The sequence below is a fragment of the Erinaceus europaeus genome, chromosome 9 (assembly GCF_950295315.1).
Source record: "Erinaceus europaeus chromosome 9, mEriEur2.1, whole genome shotgun sequence".
Taxonomy (NCBI): domain Eukaryota; kingdom Metazoa; phylum Chordata; class Mammalia; order Eulipotyphla; family Erinaceidae; genus Erinaceus; species Erinaceus europaeus.
In genome coordinates, this window is record NC_080170.1 from 118,306,922 (window position 1) to 118,330,236 (window position 23,315).

The following is a 23,315-nucleotide window of genomic DNA, read 5'->3' on the forward strand; positions in this document are numbered from 1 at the left end:
TTGCATGGGTCTTGCACTTAATACTATGTACATTAAACTGGGTGCGCCACCACCCAGTTCCCCCAAAAGTGGCTTTTTAAATGCTCTTATTTTATTTATTTATTTAGTCTCCAGGGTTATTGCTGGGGCTTGGTGCCTTCACCACAAATCCACTGCTCCTGGAGGCTATTTTTTTCCCTTTTGTTGCCAGTGTTGTTTTATTGTTGTTGTGGGTATTACTATTGTTGCTATTGATGTCATTGTTGTTGAATAGGACACAGAGAAATGGAGAGAGGAGAGGAAGACAAAGAGGAGAGGAAGACAAAGAGGAGAGAAAGATAGACACCTGCAGACCTGCTTCACTGCTTGTGAAGTAACACCCCTACAGGTGGGGAGCTGGGGGCTTGAACTGGGATCCTTGCGCCCGTCCTCCTGCTTAGTGCCATGTGCGTTTAACCCACTGTGACCCCCAAAAGTGGCTCTTTTAAAAAAGATCTGGAAATGAAAGTGTGTGAAATCTCAGAGCAAAGAGACAGAGTCACCATGGCCCTAAAATCTTAGATGCACAATGACCAAGATGATTAAATCTCGGCTTCTCAGTCCTGAGAGACTCCTTCACTCAGGCCTTTGAGTTCTTATGATATTTACTTTCTGCTTTAGAATGGTTCCTTGTTGGTATCCCCCTAGCATATGGGGGCCAGATGGTCCCTCTGGTCACAGCTGAGGGTAAATACAGTCGACAGACAAGAATAACTGCTAGCTGCTCCGCTAATGACCCTTCCCAGAAAGAGACTAGCAAACAAGGGACAATAGACTGATTGGGTTTCTCGACTAAACCCTTAGAAAAAAACAATTGAGACACTGGCTTCAGTCGCTTCAAGGCTAAGGAAAGTCAAGTAAAGGATTTTCAGTGCCAGATTCTGTAGGAAATATTCGTTCCCCTTAGAAATAGGGCATATCTTCCAATCTAGGATGGACCTGGAAAAATTCATGTTACGTGAAGTAAGTCAGAAACAGAAGGATGAATATGAGATGATCTCACTCACAGGCAGAAGTTGAAAAACAAGATCGGAAGAGAAAACACACAGTGATTTCGACCTGAACACTTAATGGCAGGAATCAAAGCCAGTTTCCGAGGGAAGCCTGAGTCCTAATTTGTGACTCTTACTTGACTTCAGTCATGTTTTAAAAATAAATGTCTTATTTATTTATTTCTAGTGAAAAGGAAATAGAGATAGAATATAGACCAGAACATTGATCAGCTCTATTTTTTAAATATTTATTTATTTATTCCCTTTTGTTGCCCTTGTTGTTTTATTGTTGTAGTTATTTTTGTTGTCATCATTGTTGGATAGGACAGAGAGAAATGGAGAGAGATGGGGAAGACAGAGAAGGGGAGAGAAAGGTAGACACCTGCAGACCTGCTTCACTGCCTGTGAAGGGACTCCCCTGCAGGTGGAGAGCCGGACTCTAGAACCGGATTCTTCCGCCAATCCTTGCACTTTGCGCCATGTGCACTTAACCCCAAGGGCCATGCCATTTGGGGAATTACAATGCCCTGAGAAGTACAGCCTAAGGGATAGGGAAGTAGCATCATGGTTCTATAAAAAGACTTCCATGACTGAGGCTCTGAGCTCATAAGGTTTAATCCCTGAATCCACCCCACTGTAAGCCAAAGGTGTGCAATGCTCTGTGAAAAACAAAACAAACAAACAAATAAAATAAAGCAAAAACCAGTCAGTGCAAGAAAACATGAATTTCTGCAATGATCATTGAGATCAGTGATGGAAGGTGATGGTGGGAATCTACAGATAAAGCACAGTTCAAGTTTTCCTGGCCCCTGATAGTTCATATTAGTTTCTTTTTTTATTTTTTATTTTATTTTATTTATTTATTCCCTTTTGTTGCCCTTGTTGTTTTATTGTTGTAGTTATCATTGTTGTAGTCGTTGTTGGATAGGACAGAGAGAAATGGAGAGAGGAGGGGAAGACAGAGAGGAGGAGAGAAAGATAGACACCTGCAGACCTGCTTCACTGCCTGTGAAGTGACTCCCCTGCAGGTGGGGAGCCAGGGTTTGAACCGGGATCCTTATGCCGGTCCTTGTGCTTTGCGCCACCTGCGCTTCTTCTTCTAGCGTTTGCCACCACCTGCGCTTAACCGGCTGCGCTACAGCCCGACTCCCCATATTAGTTTCTAAGACCTGCTGAATGGAATACTCACTCACTCACTCACTACTCCATGTTTTCCCGGGTGCAGTCTGACCACAGACACAGTACAGCACACTGCTGCCAAGCTGTGTGATTTCATAACTACCATTCTTACCTCTACGATTCCAAAGTTTCAACTCTCTCTTCTACCCATGCAAGTTATATTCACATTATCTCTAAAGGTAATATCTTGTGTTTTCTGTAGCAACTATTGTTAGAAACTGTTATGTTCTGTCAAAAACCCACCTCCTAGCTTCCTTCTACCCTAAAATCCCTATTTTCATCTGCTCCATTCCTGCTTTTGGTTCCTGTTTATTAAACATTTTGTCTTGCTTTATACATTACTGCGTTTCAGCCACCAAGTTGCAGGTGCTACTATGATTCCTTCCATCATGCTTCCCTGGGCAGACAACCTCACCAATGCTTCCTGGAACCTCACCTCTCCAGAGCCCTACCCCACTGGGGAAAGAGAAACAGGCTGGCACTATGGGTTGACCTGCCAACATCCACGTCCAGCAGAGAAGCAATTACAGAAGTCAGGACTCCCACATTCTGCACCCCATAAAGAATTGGTCCATACTCGCAGAGGGAGAGAAATGTTTTTTAAAGTTGACTTAGAGGGCTCTGAACTCCAACTGCATCAGGACCCGGAAAAAGGGGATTGTGGTGTGAAGTGCAAGGACCAGAGTAAGGATCCCGGTTCAAGCCCCCAGCTCCCCACCTGCAGGTGTCTCTGTATCTCTTTCCCTCTCTACCTCCCCCTCCCCTCTCAATTTCTGTCTCTAGTCAATAATAAAATAATAAATAAATAAAAGAAGTGCATAAACACAGGTTCTAGAATCACCCTTGGCACTGTTTGCTCACGCGCTTCTTTCTCTGTGCTCATGCTTTCACTTTTCCTAAATAAAACTTTTAGATGCCTAAAACCAGAATCTTCTTCCAAATTTTTCTTTGTAGAATTAGCATGGCAAAACAGACATTATGAAGGATGCATTTTGGCCTTTTTCCCTGTGACACAACCATGACAGTAAACGGTTAAAACAGTTTTTAAGTCTAATGACCTGCTTGCTCAGACAAAGTACCGAGACAGTCACTGCAAAAAGCAGAGTAGTCAGTTTCCCTGTTATCTTCACTTGAACGTGATCTGTGTGCTCTTCACTTGTCAACAGAGACTGATTCTAAATCAACTCCAGTTTTTAATTAATTATTCTGTCTACTGTGAGAGAATCCTTGGAGAAACTCAGTCCCACGGTGTGCTCTGCTTTTTCATTTCTCAATATCCAAGACTGCTGAAGGGGGACGGGGGAGGGCGAAGCAGCAACAGTTCTGCTAGCGTGTGTGTGTGTGTGTGTGTGTGTGTGTGCGTGCGTGTGCGTGTGTGTGCGCACGCGTGCACGCATGTGTGTGTGTTATATTTTATTTATTTAGTATAGAAACAGAGAAAATTTGAAAAGAGGACAAAATAGGGAAAGAGAGACATCTGCAGATCTGTTTCACCATTTGTAAAGCTCCCCCCCAGCAGGTGGGGACCGTGGGCTTGAACCCGAGTCCTTGTGCATGTTAACGTGTGTGCTCTATTCGTTGTACCACTGCTCGGCCCCTGGGTGTGTTTTTTAAGCAAGCAATTTCTTTTAACTCTATTTAATTTGATAGGATAGAGAGAAATTGAGAGGAAAGAAGGATAGAAAGGGAAAGGGAGTAAGACGGAGAAACACTTTCAATACTGCTTCACCACTTGTGAAGTTTCTCCCTGCAGGTGGGGACCAGGGAGGCCTTGAACTTGAGTCCTTGTGCATGGTAACATATGCGCTTGACCAGGTGTGCCACCTCTTTGCCTGAGGCAAGAAATGTCTTTAAAAAGAAAAAAAAACTATTGGTTTGTTAGAGAGAAAGAGAGAGAGAGAGAGACCAGAGGCTGCTCATCTCTGGTACATGGTAGAGCGGAGACTGAACCTGTGACATCCAGGCCCTCAGGCGTGCAAGCCCTGCACTCCAATGCTAAGCTAGCTTCCCACCTTCCTGCTTGTCTCTGAGCACAGGACTGAGGCCAGGGTTTCTAAATCGATAACAGAGACCCGCCAGGACTCAATCTGGGCCCTCCGTGGCGGTGTATTCTGGGCCTGAAATCTGATGCATTTTTGTCCCTTAGATCTGGATCACCAAGAAAGTTGAGGCCCCCTCCTCTGATGGGCTTGTGAGCTGAGCTTCTGGACACCCACATCCTGCCTTGCTGCATCATCTGGTCTTTTGAGGGGAAAGGCAGAAGCAAAGTAGCCCCCATCTAAATCCGCGTTTCAAGACGGGTAAAAATAATAACTAACTGCCTAATTAGTTATTATTTATCACTAACGCTGCTGCTGTTAGAGTGAGTGCACACAGTTCCTTGCTGAAACTACTAAGTCAGAGTATCTCATGGGCTCAGTGATCCCCTCGCCCCGCCACCCCCCCAACCAATTCATACACTGAGAGTCCTTAGCTGGTCCAGTATGTCAGAAAGGGGCTGTGTTTGGAGATGGGGTGTTGGACGAGATAATTAAGGTGATCAAATGAGGCTGTCTGAGTGAGTTCATTAGGACTGTTCTCCATATTAAGGAGAGGGAGTTTGGACACAGGCGGAATGGGTGAGGAAGGGCGGTTGGTCTACGTAGTGGAATACTACTCATCTGGAAGAAAAGAGCAGATCTTGTCTGTGGCTGCAGAAGGATGGAACTGTAGGGTCTCGTGCTAAGCGAAATCAGCCAGAAAGAGAAGGGTAAATCCTTAGTGGTTTCAAGTATATGTGGGACTTAAGCAAAGCAAGGGGAGAAAAATTGGGATCAACTTGAGTAACCTAAAGTCAACTCCATGAGACACTCTAATCAATCACAAGGAACACTCTGATCAATTGTAGGGAGCTCCCTCGTCAACTGCAAGGAGCATGCTGGTCAACTGTAGAGAGAAAGCACCCTAGTCAACAAGCATGGAGAATCCTGGTCAATTGCACAGGGCACCCTAGTCAATTCAAGGAGCACCCTCGTCAAATGGAGGTAGGGCTTGGGCTCTGACCTTTCAAGGACACCCAGTAGTGCTTCCACTTCCGGCGGGTGGCCGACTCCACCTTCTTATTCTTCTTGTGCACCAGGAAGTTCTTGACGGCCAGCGCGCCCGCCTTGCGCACGGTGCCCTGCGTGGCACTGAGCAGCAGGTCCGACTGTCCGGGCGAACTGAGGGTACCGCTGCTCTGCTCATCGCTGTGTCCCGAGCCCGCCTCCTCCAGGCTCTCGCTGTGGGTGGTGCTTAGCTCCAGCTCCCGCCTGAAGTTCTCGTACACGCCCTGACGGGCTGCGTCCCCGGTGGAGCTGCTGCCACTGTCGCTGCCCACAAAGGCCCGGCCGGTGGGGGGCGAGTAGCTGGAGTTGGTGGCATTGGATCTGCGGGACAGTAGGTCCGGGTCAGTGGTGGCGCCTTCAATGCCGCTATCTGCAAACTCACTGCCCTCGCCTGCGTTGACATCCTGACGGGGGGACAGAGGGGGGCAGGGAAAGACATGAGAGTCAGGAGTGAGGGTGGGGTGTGTGCTACCATGAAGACCACCACAGGTGCCCCCACCTCGGTCAGACCAATGACCCCTCCATCTTCAACCTCTGGACTTGGAAAGACCCACCTTCCCAGAGAGAGAGAGAGAGAGAGAGACTCAGAAAGCATAAAAGGCAGCATCAGTGCACCCAACTGAGAGCACAGGACCCAGGTTCAAACCCCAGATTCCCACCTGCAGGGGGAAGCTTCAAGAGCAGTGAAGCAATATGGCAGATGTCTTTCCATCTCTCTCACCTGTCCCCTCTTGATGTCTGTTTCTTTATTTATTTATTGAACAGAGACAGAAATTGAGAGGGGGGTAGAAAGGGAGAGAGACAGAGAGACACCTGCAGCTCTACTTCACCACTTATGGAGCTTCCCCCCTGCAGGTGCCAACTGGGGGGCTTGAACCTGGGTCCATGTGCACTCAACCAAGTGTGCCACCACTCAGCCCCCAATACCTCTGTTTCTATCCAATAAATAAATTAAATGCACACACACACACACACACACACACACACAAGCATAAGCCACATCTCTGTGAAAGAGACTAATCTGGAATGTTCTACAATAACCAAAGAATCAAGGTGCTCTGCAAATTGCTTCTCATCGATCCAGCTCAGATAATTAACTGACTGGGAAGTCAGCTAAGCCACTGCTTCCTCTGCCTCTGTCAAGCTATGTCCTGGGCTCTGCGCCAAGGGAGGGGGGCTGATGACCTCATTGCTCCGAAGGTAGAAGGTTACAGTACAGAAGTGGGTCTCTGGCACGGACACCAGTTGCTGTCATCATGGAGTGACTAAAGCTAGCTAGAGCCCTGCCTCGCCCATTCACACACTCACCCAGCAAGGACCCATTGCCCAGGAGCTGGGAGCCTAGCCCGCCTGCTCTGCTCAGCTCTGCTTCTGGAAAACAAGTGGCCTCTCACTCTGAGGGAGCTGCATAGTCTTTGCTCCCCCCCCCCATACACCCCCACTGGCTCCAAGGCAGGCTCTCCAGTTACCTTAAAGCCAGGGTGCCAGGAGCTCAGAGCAAGCTCTTCACTGCCCACAGGGCCAAGTGACAGTTTGGGGCAACTACCAAGAGGCTGTGGGATATCCTTTCCACGCTCTGAAGCATTCAGGGCTCCCAGAAAACTGCCCCAACTCTCAGGCTGAAGATTTCTGGGCCATGGTCAGGTCTAATCTTCAGTCAGAGTCTTAATTCCTTAAGTGTCTATTGGCCTTTCAGTAAACAGTCATTAAATAATGGGAGTAATCACAGAAGGGGAATAACATCAGAATTGGAGAGCAGTACTGATAGATGAGAAATGAGGCTGACTTCTCTCAAAAGACAAGAGGAAGAAGATGAGTCTGACCTAGAACAGATGGCAAGGTGTTACGTGGGGGGTGGATGGGAAGGAGCTTGACCATCCTCGAGCTTTTACTGTCCCCTTTGATTATCTTTTTAAATATTTATTTACTTTGGATAGACAGAAATTGAAAGGGAAGGGGAGATGGAGGAAGAGGCACCTGCAGCCCTGCTTCACTGCTCATGAAGCTTCTCCATTGCAGGTGGGGGCCAGGGCTTGAACCTGGGTCCTTGTTCATGGCACTGTGTTTGCTCTACTGGCTGGCCCATTGCCTGGCCCCAGAAAGAGAATTTCTCTTGGAGTAGCAGATGAAGATGCTAGAACTTAGGAAGTCAGGAGTCTGGTGGGTGACGGAAGTGGGGCCCCCAGGCTCCCAGCTACCATTCCTGTTATCACATGGCAGCCCTGCTGCGACCTGGAAAGAATTATTTTATTTTTGCCACAGGGTTATTGCTGGGGCTCAGTGCCTGCACAATGAGTCCAACTCTCCTGGTGGTGCTTTTCTCCCTCTCCCACTCCCTCTTCCTCCCCCGTCCCTCTTATTTTTTTGTTTCTCCCAACAGGGTCACCACTGGGACCCCACACCTTCATGATGCCACTGTTCCTGTTGACCCTTTCCTTTCTTTTTTGATAGAGAGTGAAAGACAGAGAGAGATAGAAAGGGCGAGAAAGAAAGAAGGATAGACATCTGCAGCACTGCTGTACCACTGATGAAGCCCCCTCCCCAAATGGGGACTAAGGACTTGAACCAAGGTCCTTGTGCCTGCTAACATGTGTGCTCAGCCAGCCCTGAGCTTTAAGTAACAAATACGGCTCACAACAGAAAGACTAACAGAGTATTCTAGACTGCCAGGAAAACAAATGCTGTGCTCTCCAATCTTGGCTGAGAGCTAATGGGGCAGAATAAACGCAACCGCATCACGCTTAATCCATTCTCAGCCGGGGACCTCAAAAACCACCTGCGTCATAAACACGCGCAGCAAGTGAGCCAATGAACCCGGCCGCATGAGGCAAAAGCAAGAAAAGACACAGAGAGACAAATACTCTGCAATCTCACTTTTGCATGTTATCTGACAGGGTGAATCTTTGTAAGACCAGAAAAGACAATGGCAGCAGCCAGAGTCTGGAGGTGGGGAGTGAGAAATGGGAGGGTGGTGGTGGTTAAAGGCAGCAAACTTCCTGATGGAAGGCAATGAGCTTGAGGAGGGGGTAGGGCACAAGGCCCAGCATGGTGACTGCAGCTAATCATATGGTCTAGTCTACAGGAAATTTGCTAAGAGAGTGGGACTTAAGTGTGCTCACTGAGTACACACACACACACACACACACACACACACACACAATGGTAGTTACATGAGGGGCTGGGCATGCTAATTAGCTCAGCATGGCAATCCTTTCACAGACTTATATGCGCACTAAATCCTTGTGGTGCTTACCTTTGGGGAAAAAAAAATCTGAGGGGATAGAGAGCAGCTTCACCAGCAATTATCACCTTGACCAGATGTATGGGATCCATCTGGACAATTTCTGCCACTCTTAATGTTATTCAGAATTTTTTTAGACAGTTTCATTTATTTATTAATGAGAAAGATAGAAGGAGAGAGAGAGAGAGAACCAGACATCACTCTGGTACACGTGCTGCCAGCGACTGAATTCAGGAACTCATGCTTGATAGTATAACACTTCATCCACGGTTGTCACCTCCCGGATCACTGTTATTCAGAAATTGTTCTAAACTAAAACTTCCTTCTTTCAGGAAAGAATAAAGGTTGGACAGTGACACTCCCAATTGAGTGGACATGTTATAATACACAAGGACCCAGGTTCAAGCCCCCAGGACCCCACCTGCAGAGGGGAAATTTCCCATGAGGTGAAAAGCAGGGTTGTGGGTGTCTCTGTCGCTCCTCTATCTCCTCCTTCCCTCTCAATTTCTCTACCCAATAAGTAAATAAAGCTTTTTAAAAACAAAAACAGAAGGGAGAACAAAAGAAGGGAGCAGAATCAGGAGGGAGTTCAGTGTTGAAGGACTCAACTACCTTTCCAACGGCCTTTAGAGGCCAAGAGACTCTGAGTGGGACTCAGATGAAGGTCTGTGAGTGCTGATCCCAGTGTTCTGCAGTTCCAGGGCAAGAAGAACCCAGATCCAGGCTGGAGCAATGGCATAGTGAGGGGCCAACAACAGTAAACTCAGATGCCTGAAGCTTTAAGGCCCCAGGTTCAGGGTTCAGTCCACCTCAGGACCACCATAAACCAGAGCTGGTGAAAAAAAAAAAAAACGAAACAGGAGCCAGGTAATGGCTCAACAAGTTGAGTACACACTTGACCATCACAAGGTCCTGGGTTCAAGCCTCCAGTCCCCACCTGCAGGGTGGAAAGCTTCACAAGCAGTGGAGGAGTGCTGCTGAATATATCTATCTATCTATCTATCTAAACTTTAGTATATATATATATATATATATATATATATATATATATATATCCCCTCTCAATTTACTTCTGACTTGTCAAATAAAAGAAAGGAGAAAGTTTACAAAAGAAGAAAGAAAGAAAGGAAGGAAGAAAGAGAATATCCAACTCCTTTATAAAAACAGGAAAATGCTGTGGTCAACCCACTGACACTTGTTTCCTTTTGAAAACAAGACAACAGTCAGGGGGCCAGGCTGTAGCACCTCAGGTTAAGCGCACATGGTGTAAAGTGCAAGCATCAGCACAAGAATTCCCTTCGAGCCCCTGGCTCCCCACCTGCAGAGGGGTCACTTCACAAGCAATGAAGCAGGTCTGCCGGTGTCTATCTTTCTCTCCTCCTCTGTCAATTTCTCTCTGTCCTATCCAACAACAAAAATAATACAATAACAACAACAACAATGAAAAAATGGCCGCCAGGAGCAGTAGATTCATAGTGCAGGCACCAAGCTCCAGCAATAACCTTGGAGGCAAAAAAAAAAAAAAAAGTAATGGGACCAAGCAATGGTGTACTTGGTTAAGTATATAGGTTACATTATACAAGGACCTGGGTTCAAGCCCCAGATCCCACTTGCAGGGGAGAAGCTTCATGAATGGTGAAGCGGGGCTAGAGGTCTTTCTCTCTTTTTTTTGTATGCCCCTTTCCCCTTCTCCATTTCTCTCTACTATATAGCCAATAAATTAATAAAATATTTTTAAAAACATTAAAAAAAAACAGTAAGTAACTGGTGTTGTATGCTTTACATTGGGTTCTAGTTCTCCCCCACCAAGAGAATTGGATCAGTCCAGTTAAATTTCGCCTGCCCGCTTGGCCCCGCCCCGAGGAACCCCGCCAGAGTTCCAGAGTGACAGAGTTGGACAGAGTTTCAGAGTTCCAGAGTAAGGGAGAGTGCTTGCGCCGCGGCAAAGAGACAGCAGAGTTCTGTTTGGTGATTAGTTTGTCTTAGTTTATGAATCGTTGTTCCTAAATAAAGAAATACAGCTTCCCTGCCCAGCCATTGTCTCCGCGTCTCTGTTACCCGCCCGTGAAGCTAGACCCGCCCGGCAAGAGCCTTCCGAATTTTAACAACAAACTGGTTAGCCGAGACCACACAAAGTAGAGCTATGAGAAGTTTCTGAATTTACCAAATGCCTAGATTTATATTCGATGTTTAGGGCTCCCCTCTGAAATACAAAGAAGTGGGAGAGTTCTTTGGAAAGCAGGTAATCTACATGGGAAAATGTCCCCATCCAAAGGAGGGAGATCCCAGAACAAATAAAAGGTGGACATCAGCTTAGTTGTTCTGTGATTCCCATGATTCCAGCAGAGGACGGGACTTCACAGTCACCTCCTGGACTAGCAGGTGAGATGCTGGAGCTTTCAAAGTTAGAAGCCTGGTGGGTGATGGAGGTGGGACCCCAGTCACCCAGCTGCCTTTTCTGTTATCATGTGGCAGCCCTGCTGCTCCCTGGACAGCTTTTTTTTTTTAATTGTCCTCAGGATTATCACTGGGGCTCAGTGTCTGCACAATGAATCCACTGCTCCTGGTGGCCATTTTTTTCTTTTTTTTTCTTCCTCTCTCTCTCTCTCTCTCTCTCTGTTATTTGATAGGACAGAGAGAAATTAAGAAGAGAGGCAGAGATAGAGAAACAGATAGAGAGGCACCTGCATCAAGGTTTCACCACTTGTGAATCTTTGCCACTGCAGGTGGGGTGCAGACGTTTGAACCCAGATCATTGTGCGTGGTAATGTATGTGTTCAATGGGCTATGCCTCCCACCCCACCTCCTGCAAAATTCATAGTCAAGTCTGACCTCTGCCCTCTTTTGCCAAGAGTTTAAACCTAAAAATAAGGGACAGAGCAAAAGGGGCCAGAAGGTGGTGCACCTGGTTAATAAGTGCTCACATTACAGTGTGCAAGGACCCGGGTTCAAGCCCCTGGTCCCCAAACGCAGGGAGTAAGCTTCACGAATGGCGAAGCAGGGCTGCAGGTGTCTCTCTGTCTCTTTCCCTCTGTCTCCCTGACCCCTCTCAATTTCTCTCTGACCCTATCCAATAATAAATAAATACAATTTGAAAAAAGGAGGGGGCTGGGCGGTAGTGCAGAGGGTTAAATGCACATGGCGTGAAGCGCAAGGGCCAGCATAGGGATCCTGGTTCAAGCCCCCAGCTCCCCACCTGCAGGGGGTTCACTTCACAAGCGGTGAAGCAGGGCTGCAGATGTCTCTCTCCCTCTCTGTCTCCCCCCTTCCTTTCAATTTAGGCTGTCTCTATTCAATAAACATTATATATATATATATACATTATATATATACACATTTTTTTAAGGGATGGAGCAGAGGCAATGAAAGAGGATGAGGGCAACAGAGACCTAACAGGTCAACCCTCAAAAAATATGTCTTTGGGGACCAAGAAGTGGCCCAGTGGATAAAGCATATGCCTTACACTACATGAGTCCCTGGTTTCTACTCCCAGCATGTCCCAGGAGCGCAATGGACAGCACCAAGGGACCTCTGTGGATGGTGGACTGGGGCTTTAGTCTCTCTCTCTCTCTCTCTCTCTCTCTCTCTCTCTCAAGCAACTGCTGGGAGGGAAGCTTCACAAACAGTAAAGGTATGCTGTGGTCTCTCTCTCTCTTTCTTTCCCTCCTTTTTATCTCCTGTCTGTCTATCATTCTCTAGCTTTTTATCTAGAGGGAAAAAAGAAAAAAGAAAAAAGAAAAAAGACCAGATTAGGGAGACAACATAAGACTCTCATGCTTGAGAAGTCCCAGGTTCAATCCCCAACACCACCATAAGCCAGAGCTGAAGAGTGGTCTGGTGTCTGTCTGTCTGTCTGTCTGTCTGTCTGTCTATCTATCTAGTCTTTCTGTATCTTTCTCATTAAAATAATTTTTAAAAATAATGAGGGGCTGGCAGCACAATTATTACCATGTGCAAGGACCTAGGTTCAAGCCCCCCCATCCCAAACTTTATGAGCAGTGATGCAGGTCTGCAGATGTCTATCTTTCTCTCCCCCCCACTTTTTTTTTAAAACAAATACTTAATTTTATATTAATGGGAACAAGAAAAACAGAAAGAACAGAGCACTGCTCAGCTCTGGCTTCTGGTGATACTAAGGATTGAACCTGAGACTTTGGAGCCTCAGGCATGAGAGTCATTTTGTATAGTCATTATGCTATCTCCCCAGCCCTCTCTCTCCCTCTCTATCGCTTCTCTCTGTCCTACCAAGTATAATAGAAAGGAAAAACAAACAAAGAGGTCAAAATGGGCCGCCATGAGCAGTGGATTCACAGTGTCAGCTCTAAGCCCCAGCAATAACCCTGGTGGCATTTGGCGGGGGGGGGGGGGGGGGGGGGCATGCACATCAGGAACAATGGAGTTACGCACACATCAAGAAGTCCCAGAGATAACCACAGTAACAAAAATAAATTGTCAGATAAATAAGATGAGTAAACAAATACATCCAGAGTGCATCTCCTGACAGTCTAGGCCCTTACCGCCAACCCCCCACCCCTTTACAGAAAGATGAAGTGTCTCTGTTGGAACTCAGAATCCCACCCTCCAGGAGACACTCACCTCCTCGTCAGACCTGCTCATTTATCTGCTCAGGCCAGCCTGCCGCGGTCCCGGCTGGCGTACCTGACTCCTAGAAGGTCACTGGACCCATCTGAGAAGGGTCTGCAGACTCTGGGGTTCCTGTACCCGCATAACCACTGGGGAATGCTGCCGACTCCCTGGGTGGTTCGGCAGGCTGGGTGATGACACCCTCTCCACCACACACAAACACACACACATAGCTATGTGGCCCAGCCTGCCTGCCGTCCCTACTTGGTCAAGAAGCTCCAGGTGTCCCAAATACCCAGAATCCCATGCCCCATTGGTGTGGGGAATGTCGACTACTCAGCCAGAGGCAGGACTTCACTCTTAATGGAGCTAAGGGAGTATGTTGTGGTCTGCATGCATAATGGAATACTACTCAGCTCTTAAAAATGGTGATTTCACCTTCTTCACCCCATCTTGGATGGAGCTTGAAGGAATCATGTGAAGTGAGATAAGTCAGAAACAGAAGGATAAATATGGGATGATCTCACTCACAGGCAGAAGTTGAAAAACAAGATCAGCAGGGAAAACACTAAGCAGAACTTGGACTGGAGTTGGTGTATTGCACCAAAGTAAAAGACTCTGGGGTGGGGGGAGGGTTCAGGTCCTGGAACATGATGGCAGAGCAGGACCTAGCGGGAGGTGAATTGTTACATGGAAATGTTATGCATGTACAAACTGTTGTATTTTAGTGTTGGTTGTAAACCATTAATCCTCCAATAAAGAAATTTTTAAAAAAATTAGCTAAGGGGGCCCTGTCTATACACAGACCACCATTTCAAACTTCACTGTGGAAGGGATATCTATTTATACATTTCATTATGAGAGAGAAAGAGAGAGAGAGAGAGAGAAAACCATTAAAGAACTGCTCAGCTCTGGCTGACAGTGATGCTGGGGACTGAACCTGGGACTTCAGAACCTTGGGCATGACAGTCATTTGTAGAGCCATTATGCTGTCTCCCTAGCCCAAGAAAGGATCATCTATAAGAAGACAGTACTACTCAGATGTCTACATGGCACAAGAGAAAAAAAACAACATTTATAGACTTCAGAAGCCTTACAGAAGCAAATACCTTGCCATGAACATGTCTAGGCTTAAGCTCTGATACCATATGGAAGTGAACACAGCACTGGGGAAAGCTCTGGAGCTGTGACTCCTCTGTGTGTGTTTCCAGCTGAATGACTAAGTCAGCCTGCGAGCACTGAAATACTGCATGCACAAGGCTCTGGAACCAGGGGGAAAAAGGGGGGAGGAGCAGGTAGTGGTGCATCTGGTAGAGCACACATGTTACAATGTTCAAGGTTGCAAGTTCAAATCCCCCAGTCCTCACCTGCAGAGGGGAAGCTTCATAAGTGCTCAAGCAGTGCTGCTGGTCTCTCTCTCTCTCTCTCTCTCTCTGGCATTTGTATTTCTTTATTATTGGATAGAGACAAAAATTGAGAGGGGAAGGGGAGATAGGAAAAGAAAAGGAAAGAGGCAGAGAGATACCTGCAGCTCTACTTCATCAATCATGAAGTTTTCCCCCTGCAAGAGGGAACACCAGGGACTTAAACCCTGGTCCTTACACACTGTAATGTGTGTACTTAACCAGAGGCACCATTGCCTGGCCCCTAGGTGTCTCTCTTTATCTCTCCCTTTCTTTCAATTTCTGTCTCCATCAGAAAGGAAGAAAGGAAGGAGGGAAGGGAGGGGGGGAGAGGGAGAGAGAGAGAGAGAAAGAGGAGAAAGGATAAACTTCCAAGAATGGTGAAGACACTGAGCCCTAGTGGTAAATCCACTGGCAAAAATAAAATAAAATTATTTATAGATATGCCAGCAACATAGCTCACCTGGGCAGTGCACCTGCTTTGTATTGTACATGACCCAGGTCGAGTCCAGCCCCCTCCACCAGGAGTAAGCTCTGGTGCTGTGGTATCTTTCCCCACTGTCTCTCTATCTCTGTCTGAAAAAGTTCTCGCTGTCCAAGGTGAAGTCCCAAGGGATAACATGCACGTAAAGACTTTCCAGCCAAACCAAAGCCAGAGTCTCCGGGTTCACACTCAGCCATGGGAGGCCACAGCCCAAATGCCCCGCATTTCCGGAAGCCTGCGTGCATTCCACTCCAACGTGGTTTCCACCCGTTCAGAAGTAAGGCAGCTGTGTGTCGAAATGAGCCTTTACATCTCCCTATCTCCCTGGAAATGAGCCTTTACGTCTCCCTATCTCCCTGGAAATGAGCCTTTACGTCTCCCTATCTCCCTGGCATACGCGGCCAGCTGTATCCCAAAACGTTCAACAACTGTGGGCATTTCAGATGGACAGTGAATGTTGAAAATAAGTGCAAGAGGCCATTTCAAAGCTTTTTCTCACTGCTTTGAATACTGGTGCCCTTCCCCAGTCCCTAAACAAGCAGAGGGACTGTGTTCCATACAAGGTGGAGCAAGGTTCAAAGTGGTTTTCCACAAGGGATTTACAAATACTCTCAGGCCAGGGGAGAGAGCTCCACGTGAGAGCACAACGGGCCTTGCAGGCCCAAGGCCCCAGGTCCGATCCCTGGCGCTGCATCTGCTGGGGTAGAGTGTTCTGATTTCCCTGTTCATCTCTAAGAAAAAAGAAAGAAAGAAAATGCAGAAGGGCTATGGGGAATGGCATTTCCCTGGAAATGAAATATAAACACGATACTGAAATGCCACCAAGTTCAAAGACCTCGGAGCAATTTACGAACCAGAAGAGGAACAATTGATCACCGGTAGTTAGACACTGGAAGCAAAGAAAGACTGTGCTGTCGCTATTGGTGGTTTCAGGTGAGAAAGGGGGAACAGTGGGAAGAAACATGGGAGTCAATCATTCATTCATTCATTCAGTTTTGTCTGGGGCTTCACTGCTCCAAATGTTCTTTTTCATATCAAAAGACTTTTTCTGTTTTTTTTTTTTTTTAAGAGTGAGAAGGAGGAAAAGACAAGATAAGAAAGAGCCAGAACCACACTGTTCCAGCATCCACAGCGACTGGGGTTTAAGTTAGTACACACAAGGTCTGTGCTCTTCCAGGTGAGAGGTCTCATGGCTACTAAACAAACAACAGTCATTCTATTTTATGTATTTATTTATCCTTCTCTTTCTTTTTTTGCCTCCAGGGTGACTGCTGGAGCTCAGTGCCTGCACTATGAATCCACTGGTCCTGGTGGCTGTTTATTTCCATTTTATTGGATAGGACAGAGAGAACTTGAGAGGGGAAGATAGAAAGGAGAGAGAGAGAGAGTGGGAGTCGGGCGGTGGCACAGCAGGTTAAGCACACATGGCACAAAGCGCAAGGACCGGCGTAAGGATCCCGGTTCAAGCCTCGGCTCCCCACTTGCAGGGGAGTTGCTTCACAAGCACAAGCGGTGAAGCAGGTCTGCAGGTATCTGTCTTTCTCTCGCCCCTCTGTCTTCCCCTCCTCTCCATTTCTCTCTGTCCTATCCAACAACAACGACGACATCAATAACCACAACAATGTTAAACAACAAGGGCAACAAAAGGGAAAATAAGTAAATATTAAAAAGAAAGAAAAAAAGAAGAGAGAAAAACATAGACACCTGCAGACCTGCTTCGTCAACTATGGAGCCATCCCCCCTTTGCAGATGGAGACTGGGGGCTCAAATCCAGACCCTCTGTGCAGGTACTTGAGTGCATAGACTATGTGTACATTTAACCACGTGTGTACTATCACCTAACCCCCAAGTTGTTTTATTTTTTTTTAAAAAATTTATTTATTTACTTACGTGTAGGATAGAGACAAAGAGAGACTTGCAGCCCTGCTTCACCACTCATGAAGCTTCTCAGCTTCCCACCTCCCCCCAGCAGATATGACCAGGAGCTTGAAGCTGGTCCTTGTGTGTGCACACTCTAAGGCATACGCCACCACCTGGCCCCCATAAAGTTGTCTTAAAGGGGCCAGGCGGTGGTGCACACAGTTGAGCACACACGTTACCATAAGCAAGGACCTAGGTTCAAGCCCTTGCTCCCCATCTGCAGAGGGGGGAGCATCATGAGCAGCGAAGCAGGTCTCTCTCTTTCTCTCCCTCTCTCTTTCAATTTCTCTCTGTCCTATCAAAATAAAAAGGAAAGTTGTTTAAAAAACATTAAAATCATGTGAAGAGGGGAGTTTGAAGATGTCTTTAAATTTTAAAAAATTGCGTTGTTGGTTGTTTTAATTAATTTCTCTTATGAAACTGTTAGTGCAACAGTACTGAGAACCTAAAAATAGAGACGAGAGCCCCTGGCTCCCCACCTGCAGGGGGATCGCTTCACAAGTGGTGAAGCAGGTCTGCAGGTGTCTATCTTTCTCTCCCCCTCTCTGTCTTCCCCTCCTCTCTCCATTTCTCTCTGTCCTATCCAACAACAATAATATCAACAACAATAATAACTACAATAACAAAACAACAAGGGCAACAAAAGGGGAAATAAATAAATATAAAAAACAGAAACGAAAAGTTCACTGAGTTTGAGTAGCATGAAGAAATTGACTTGAAATTGAAACAATGTCTATCTTGTTGAATTGTAAAGTATGCCCTCTATGATTTTATCATTATTTTATCCCCACCCAATATCATCTCTCACACAATGCTCACAGAACAAATACATCAGTGTCCAAAGTTCTCTCTCTAGAAGATTCTCTTATTACACTCTTCCCTGGAAATATCAGCACAATAAATATCAATTCTAGATAAGCAACTGTGAATCACGCTGTGACTCAGTTTCCCTTGCTGTCTCGTGGGGACAGTGGCATCATCTACTTGGGAAGACACTCTGCAGACACTGGAAGTGGAAGTTTCCAGAATGGCAGCCAGCACATCATACCTGCTCAAGAACTAACTTCAACCACTGTCATTTCCATGTGGAGCCTTTCCAGTGTCTCAGTCCAACAAGGGAAGTTACTGTCTTATCTCTCTATGAACTACGGAGTTCAGGACTTGAAAGAAAAGTTAATGCAGAGGAATGTGTGGAAGCATGGCCTCATGGGACACGCTAATGAGCAGCCCATGTCCAGGACCTGTTCAATTATCATACTATGGGTCATGAATTCCTCCATGCTGTTGCAATAATGGCCACTCTATCGTGGCTAAAAATAATGGCCACTCTATCGTGGCTAGAAATACTGCCACGTCAAATTTCAATCATCTTAAGGCTACCTGTCTGTCTATGTACCTATTCATCCGCACGTTACCTTAGTGTTTCAATCCCCCCAGAGGCCTAAATCAAGAAGTGAGTTCATCAAACTTGCACTAACAGTTTATCTTACAAAAATAAACAAGCAAACAGACAAATGCCCCCCCCCCCCACACACACACACACTTAATCTCAGAACACGGAACAATCTGTAACTAAGTAACTAAAGAATGAACAAGTATGCGCTAAAATGTTGTTTTCCTATTCCTAGGCACCACTGGGACTAGATTGTAAACTCTGTAGTCAGTTGGGGAAAATGGAGAAGGGATTTTTGCATCAGGGAATAAATGCTTGTTATCTCAAGCATTTATGCACCAACATGACTGATCTAAGTCAGGCTGGTGCCTGATTCCACAGAATCGAATAAATGTCTCCCTTCCTGCCTTTCTTCAAGTTTCCCTGGTCCTTTCTTGGGATGAATGGGCTAATTTATTTCCAACGTCAGCTACCCATCACCTCCAACCGCTCAACGCCATTCTGGATTTTTAACTATCTAGTTTGAAAATTATACCTCCTTTCCTCTTCGATTCACCCCTAAACACCTGTTCTAGCAGCTATGGAGACACTGGAAAGCACCAGCTCATTTCTGTCTCCTTCCTTGACCCCAAGGCAAAGCTTCTGTGCCCCTAGACTTATTCCCTGCTACTCCAATGAATCCCAACAAAATGACACTACTCTTAATGTCTTTTAATTCCACTGACTGGAGCTGAGATTCTTACTGGTGCTAAAAGTAAAGGACTCAGAAGTAAAAATGGCTCCGGTGTTGAAATGTTGCTTCCGGTTATGTCCAAATGGGAGTGGGCCTGCTGTTGCTGTGAAGGAACCATCTTCTATTTTCCCCCCTCTAAGTCTTTCATGTTTGTGCCTCAAACCTTGTCATCATCCTGCCCTCCTCACTACCTCACAATACAATACACCCCCAGCCCCTTGACTTCTCCTAATTCTATACCCTTGGTAAATCCTCCTCTTAAGAGATTGTCTTACAAAGTTTCATTTAAAAAAAAAAAAAAAAAAAGCCCAGAGCATCGCTTAGCTCTGGCATATATTGTTACAGCAGATCAAAATCAAACCTGGGACCTCTAGCATGCAAGTCCTGTGCTTTACCACTATGCTATCTCCCTGGATCTTCTTCTGTGCCCCTTTCTTCTCCACATTCTACACACCACTGCCGGGTAAGCCTACCAGGAGCAATGTCACTGGCTCCTTGGGCTGTCAATCCAGGCTCTCCACATATGTCCAGCCAGTAGGTGCTCTCATCCTTTCTAGCTTCCAGGAAAACGCATCCTCCTGCAAGGCTCAACTCGGGCCCCTCCTCCTTCCCTGTCCCAAGTGTCATGCCAAATTCTCTGCAGTATTTTCTTACCCCCACCCCAATTCTGCTTCAGCCATGGCATTAAAAGTCAGTGGACAACTGCTCCCACTCTAAAAACATCCTACCCTTTCAAAGGCTGAACCCTGAGTACTTTATCTAAAATGGCACACCTATGCCCCCTCCCCATTACCTACTATTTTTTGCCCAAAGCAAACCCATTACTTACTGTGAAGACTGCCTTCTACCTACACACCCCATTCACCCCAAGTGCTAAGAACAGCTCCTAGTCTGGGGGAGGCGCCTCTAAAATAAGCACTGATGAGTGAACTCATTGCTGTTCAATTCATCAGTGATCTCGAAAGGGGGAGAACGAGTTTCTCTCAGAAAGGACACTTTTGTTTGATTTAAGGGCTGAGTCATTTCTAGGTTGGACTCACACTTAACCCAGGTAGCATCGATAACCAAATCCTGACTGTGAAGCCTGACTTTGCCATTCTTGTGTCACACAGGTTGAGGGTATCTTGTATGAACGTAACCAGAGCTCATTTAAATAGAAGGGTTGGGGAGATGGTCCAGTGGTTAAGCACATGCCTGGCATATCTAAGACTCCGAGTTGGATCCTGGAATGGCATAAAATGACAGAGTGGTGTTCAGGGATGGTGTGTGTGGAAAAAAATATGACGATCTGAAACGTGTTACAGTAGGTGGAGTGCCTGACTTCCAAGCATAAGGGAAGCATAAGTCCACAGCACTGCATATGCCAGAGTGGTGCTCTGACTCTTTCTCTGTCTATCCCCTATCCTCCCCACCCCATTAATCTTGGGGGAAAAAAAACTGCATTGGACTTTTTAATGGTCCTAACTAGACATTCTATGAATGAGTGGTCCAAAGCAAATTGGCCCAATGATGAAATGAAAGATCAGTTGGGTGCTTCCTTAATTCTGCCCTTATTTCTATGATATAAACTTGACCTTGAGAGCAGGCCACCTGAGGGGGTTCTCTGATCCCAGATCCAGACTCTTCCTGCTCCATGAGGCTAGAAAAGCAGCAGTCACACATTGTGGTGAGGGTCTACGCCTACGTCAGCACGATTTAGAAGCTCTCCACATGTGAACAGGGGTTCATACTTTCAAGGGTCCCTCAAGCCCCCATTTCTTCCTGGCCAACTGTGCAAGGCCAGGTTTTCCACAGACAACTCAACCCAGAGAGCAAAAAGCAAGAGAGAAAATACAGATGCAGGTGAGACCCCAGTGTCTTAAGTTCAGTCAGCAATTGTAGAGAGAGGCCCACATAGGAAACGAGGCCTCTCTTGGCATGAGTTTCTTTTATTGTAAGAAAATGACATTTTCCAAAATTAAAAAAAAAAACCTGTTCAGGTGAGCATTGTTATTGGAAAATAAATTCACAAGTATTTGTACATTTCTGCTGCAATCTGTGATAAATAGTTCCAGAGCCAGCCCACATGCACAAAAGCCCCATTTGAGTCTGCAAGATTCTTTTTTCGAGAGAATAAAGCGGTCTGAGAACTGCTGACATAAACTCCCCCCCCCCCACCAAACAACCCATTCCCTCACCTCCTCCCTCCATCAAGACCCAGTCAAAGGAGATAAGATATTTTTGATGAAAATAAATGGACCTTCTTCTCAAACTCATATCTTGGTGCTTAACGGACATACCAGGAAAAAGATCAGGAGGAAAACAAATAAGGAAGCATCAAAGAAGAGACAGAAGAGAAGGCTTTTACAAAGAAAAAAAAATAAAGGATCGCATATAAAAAATATTTGTTTCAGGACAACCAAGCTGAGGTTCTTAACCAGAAGCTTCTAGATGAACTCTGGAGAAGACACAGGTCGCCTGAGATGATTATATACAGAAAAGAGGGGAAGCTCTGGGCGTTTATCTAAGGAGATGGTCCACATTATTCATCTGAGTCTCAAAGGAGTCTGTGGCCAAAAGGTTAAGGATCAATTGGATCTCTATGTCAAGTTCAGCTTGGGGGAGAAGTCTTTATTGAAGAACCATTTCAGTCACGTATAAAGCAAAGCAAATGGGTGAGAACCAGCACAGATGTTTTCTAGGAACTTGAGACTCTCTGCTAGTGACCCTTTATTTTGAAACAATCACCAAATTCTTAAAAAAAAAACTTTATTTATTTAATTTGATAGGACAGAAAGAAATTTAGAGAGACGGAGTGACACCTGCAGCCCTGCTTCATCAGTTGTGAAGCTTTCCCCACTATAGGTGGGGACCAAGGGCTAGAACTCAGGTCTTTATACACTGTAATGTGTGCACTAAACCAGATGTATCACTACCCACTTCCCCAAAATTTTTTACAATATTTCTTTATAATGAGAAAGAGGGACCAGGTTGGAGCACCCAATGGAGTGTACACATCACCATACACAAGGACCTGAGTTCAAACTCCATGCCCCCCCCCACCTGCGGGGGTTTGGGGGAGCTTACTGAACAGTAAAGCAGTGCAGCAGGTGTCTCTTTGTCTCTCTCCCCTTCCGTCTCTTTCTATAACCATCAGGGGGAAAAAGAAGCAAGAGGGAGGGGTCTGGCAGTAGTGCACCAGTTAAGTGCACATGTTACCACATGCAAAGACCTGGGTTCCAGCCCCCAATCCTCATTCACAGAGAAGTAGCTTCACAAGCATGAAGCAGTCTGCAGGTGTTTCTCTTTCTCTTTCCCTTTCAACTTCTCCCCTCCTCTCTCACTTTCTGTCCCTATCCAAAATAAATAATTTTAGGGGGCCGGATGGTGGCGCACCTGGTTGAGCACACGTGTTAGAGTGTGCAAGGACCTGGATCCAACCCCTGCAGTGAAAGCAGTCTCACCAACAGTGAAGCAGGGGATAAGGTGTCTCTTTCTCTATCACTCCCTCTCTATCCCTCCATTTGTCTCAATTCTTCTCTGTCTCTATCCAAAATAATAAATAAATTTAAACACTACAATACAATATTTTTAAAGGAAAGAGAAAGAAAGACATGGCCAGTATTCAAAAGACTTTCATGCCTGAGGTTCCAAAGTCCCATGTTCAGTTCCCTGCACCACCATAAACCAGAGCTGATCAGTGCTCTGGTAAAAAGACAAAAAGAGGGGCGAGGTGGTGGTGCATCAGATTTAAGTGCACATGGCTTGAAGCACAAGGTCCAGCATAAGGATCCTGGTTTGAGCTTTCAGCTCCCTACCTACAGGGGGGTCGCTTCACAAGTGGTGAAGCAGGTCTACAGGTGTCTATCTTTCTCTCCTCCTCTTTCAATTTCATTCTGTCCTATCCAACAACAACAGCAATGGCAACAATAATAACAACAAGGACAAGAAGAAAAATGGAGAAAATAGCCTCCAGGAGCAGTGGATTGGTAGTGTAGGCACCGAGCCCCAGCGATAACCCTGGAGGCAGAAAAAAATATAAAAAAGAGAAAGAAAAAAAGAAGGAGGGGGAGAAGGGGAAGAAAAAGAAGGAGGAGAACGAGTAGAGGAAGCAGGGGAAGAAGAGGAAGAAGGAGAAGAAGGAAGAGGAGGAGGAAAAGGGGAGGAGGAGGAAGAAGAAGATAGAAGATGGCCACCAGGAGCAGTGGTGTTGTAGTGCAGACACTGAGTTCCAGTGATAACCCTGATGGCAAAGAGAGAGAGAGAGAGAGAGAGAGAGAGAGAGAACATCAGTCTGGTACAT

The 23,315-nt window shown here is 46.1% G+C and overlaps 1 protein-coding gene and 1 long non-coding RNA gene across 7 annotated transcripts in view; one reads left to right on the forward strand and one right to left on the reverse strand.

Moving 5' to 3' along the window:
• Positions 1–23,315, forward strand: part of LOC132540491 (uncharacterized) — a 493,968-nt gene that overhangs the window by 410,249 nt on the left and 60,404 nt on the right. The window lies entirely within an intron of this gene.
• Positions 1–23,315, reverse strand: part of TIAM1 (TIAM Rac1 associated GEF 1) — a 447,258-nt gene that overhangs the window by 170,686 nt on the left and 253,257 nt on the right. For all 6 annotated transcript variants that reach the window (XM_060198601.1, XM_060198598.1, XM_060198600.1 and 3 more), the window contains one exon: positions 5,232–5,679. In XM_060198601.1, the coding sequence (XP_060054584.1) occupies positions 5,232–5,679 (448 nt within the window). The remainder of the gene's footprint in view (positions 1–5,231; positions 5,680–23,315) is intronic.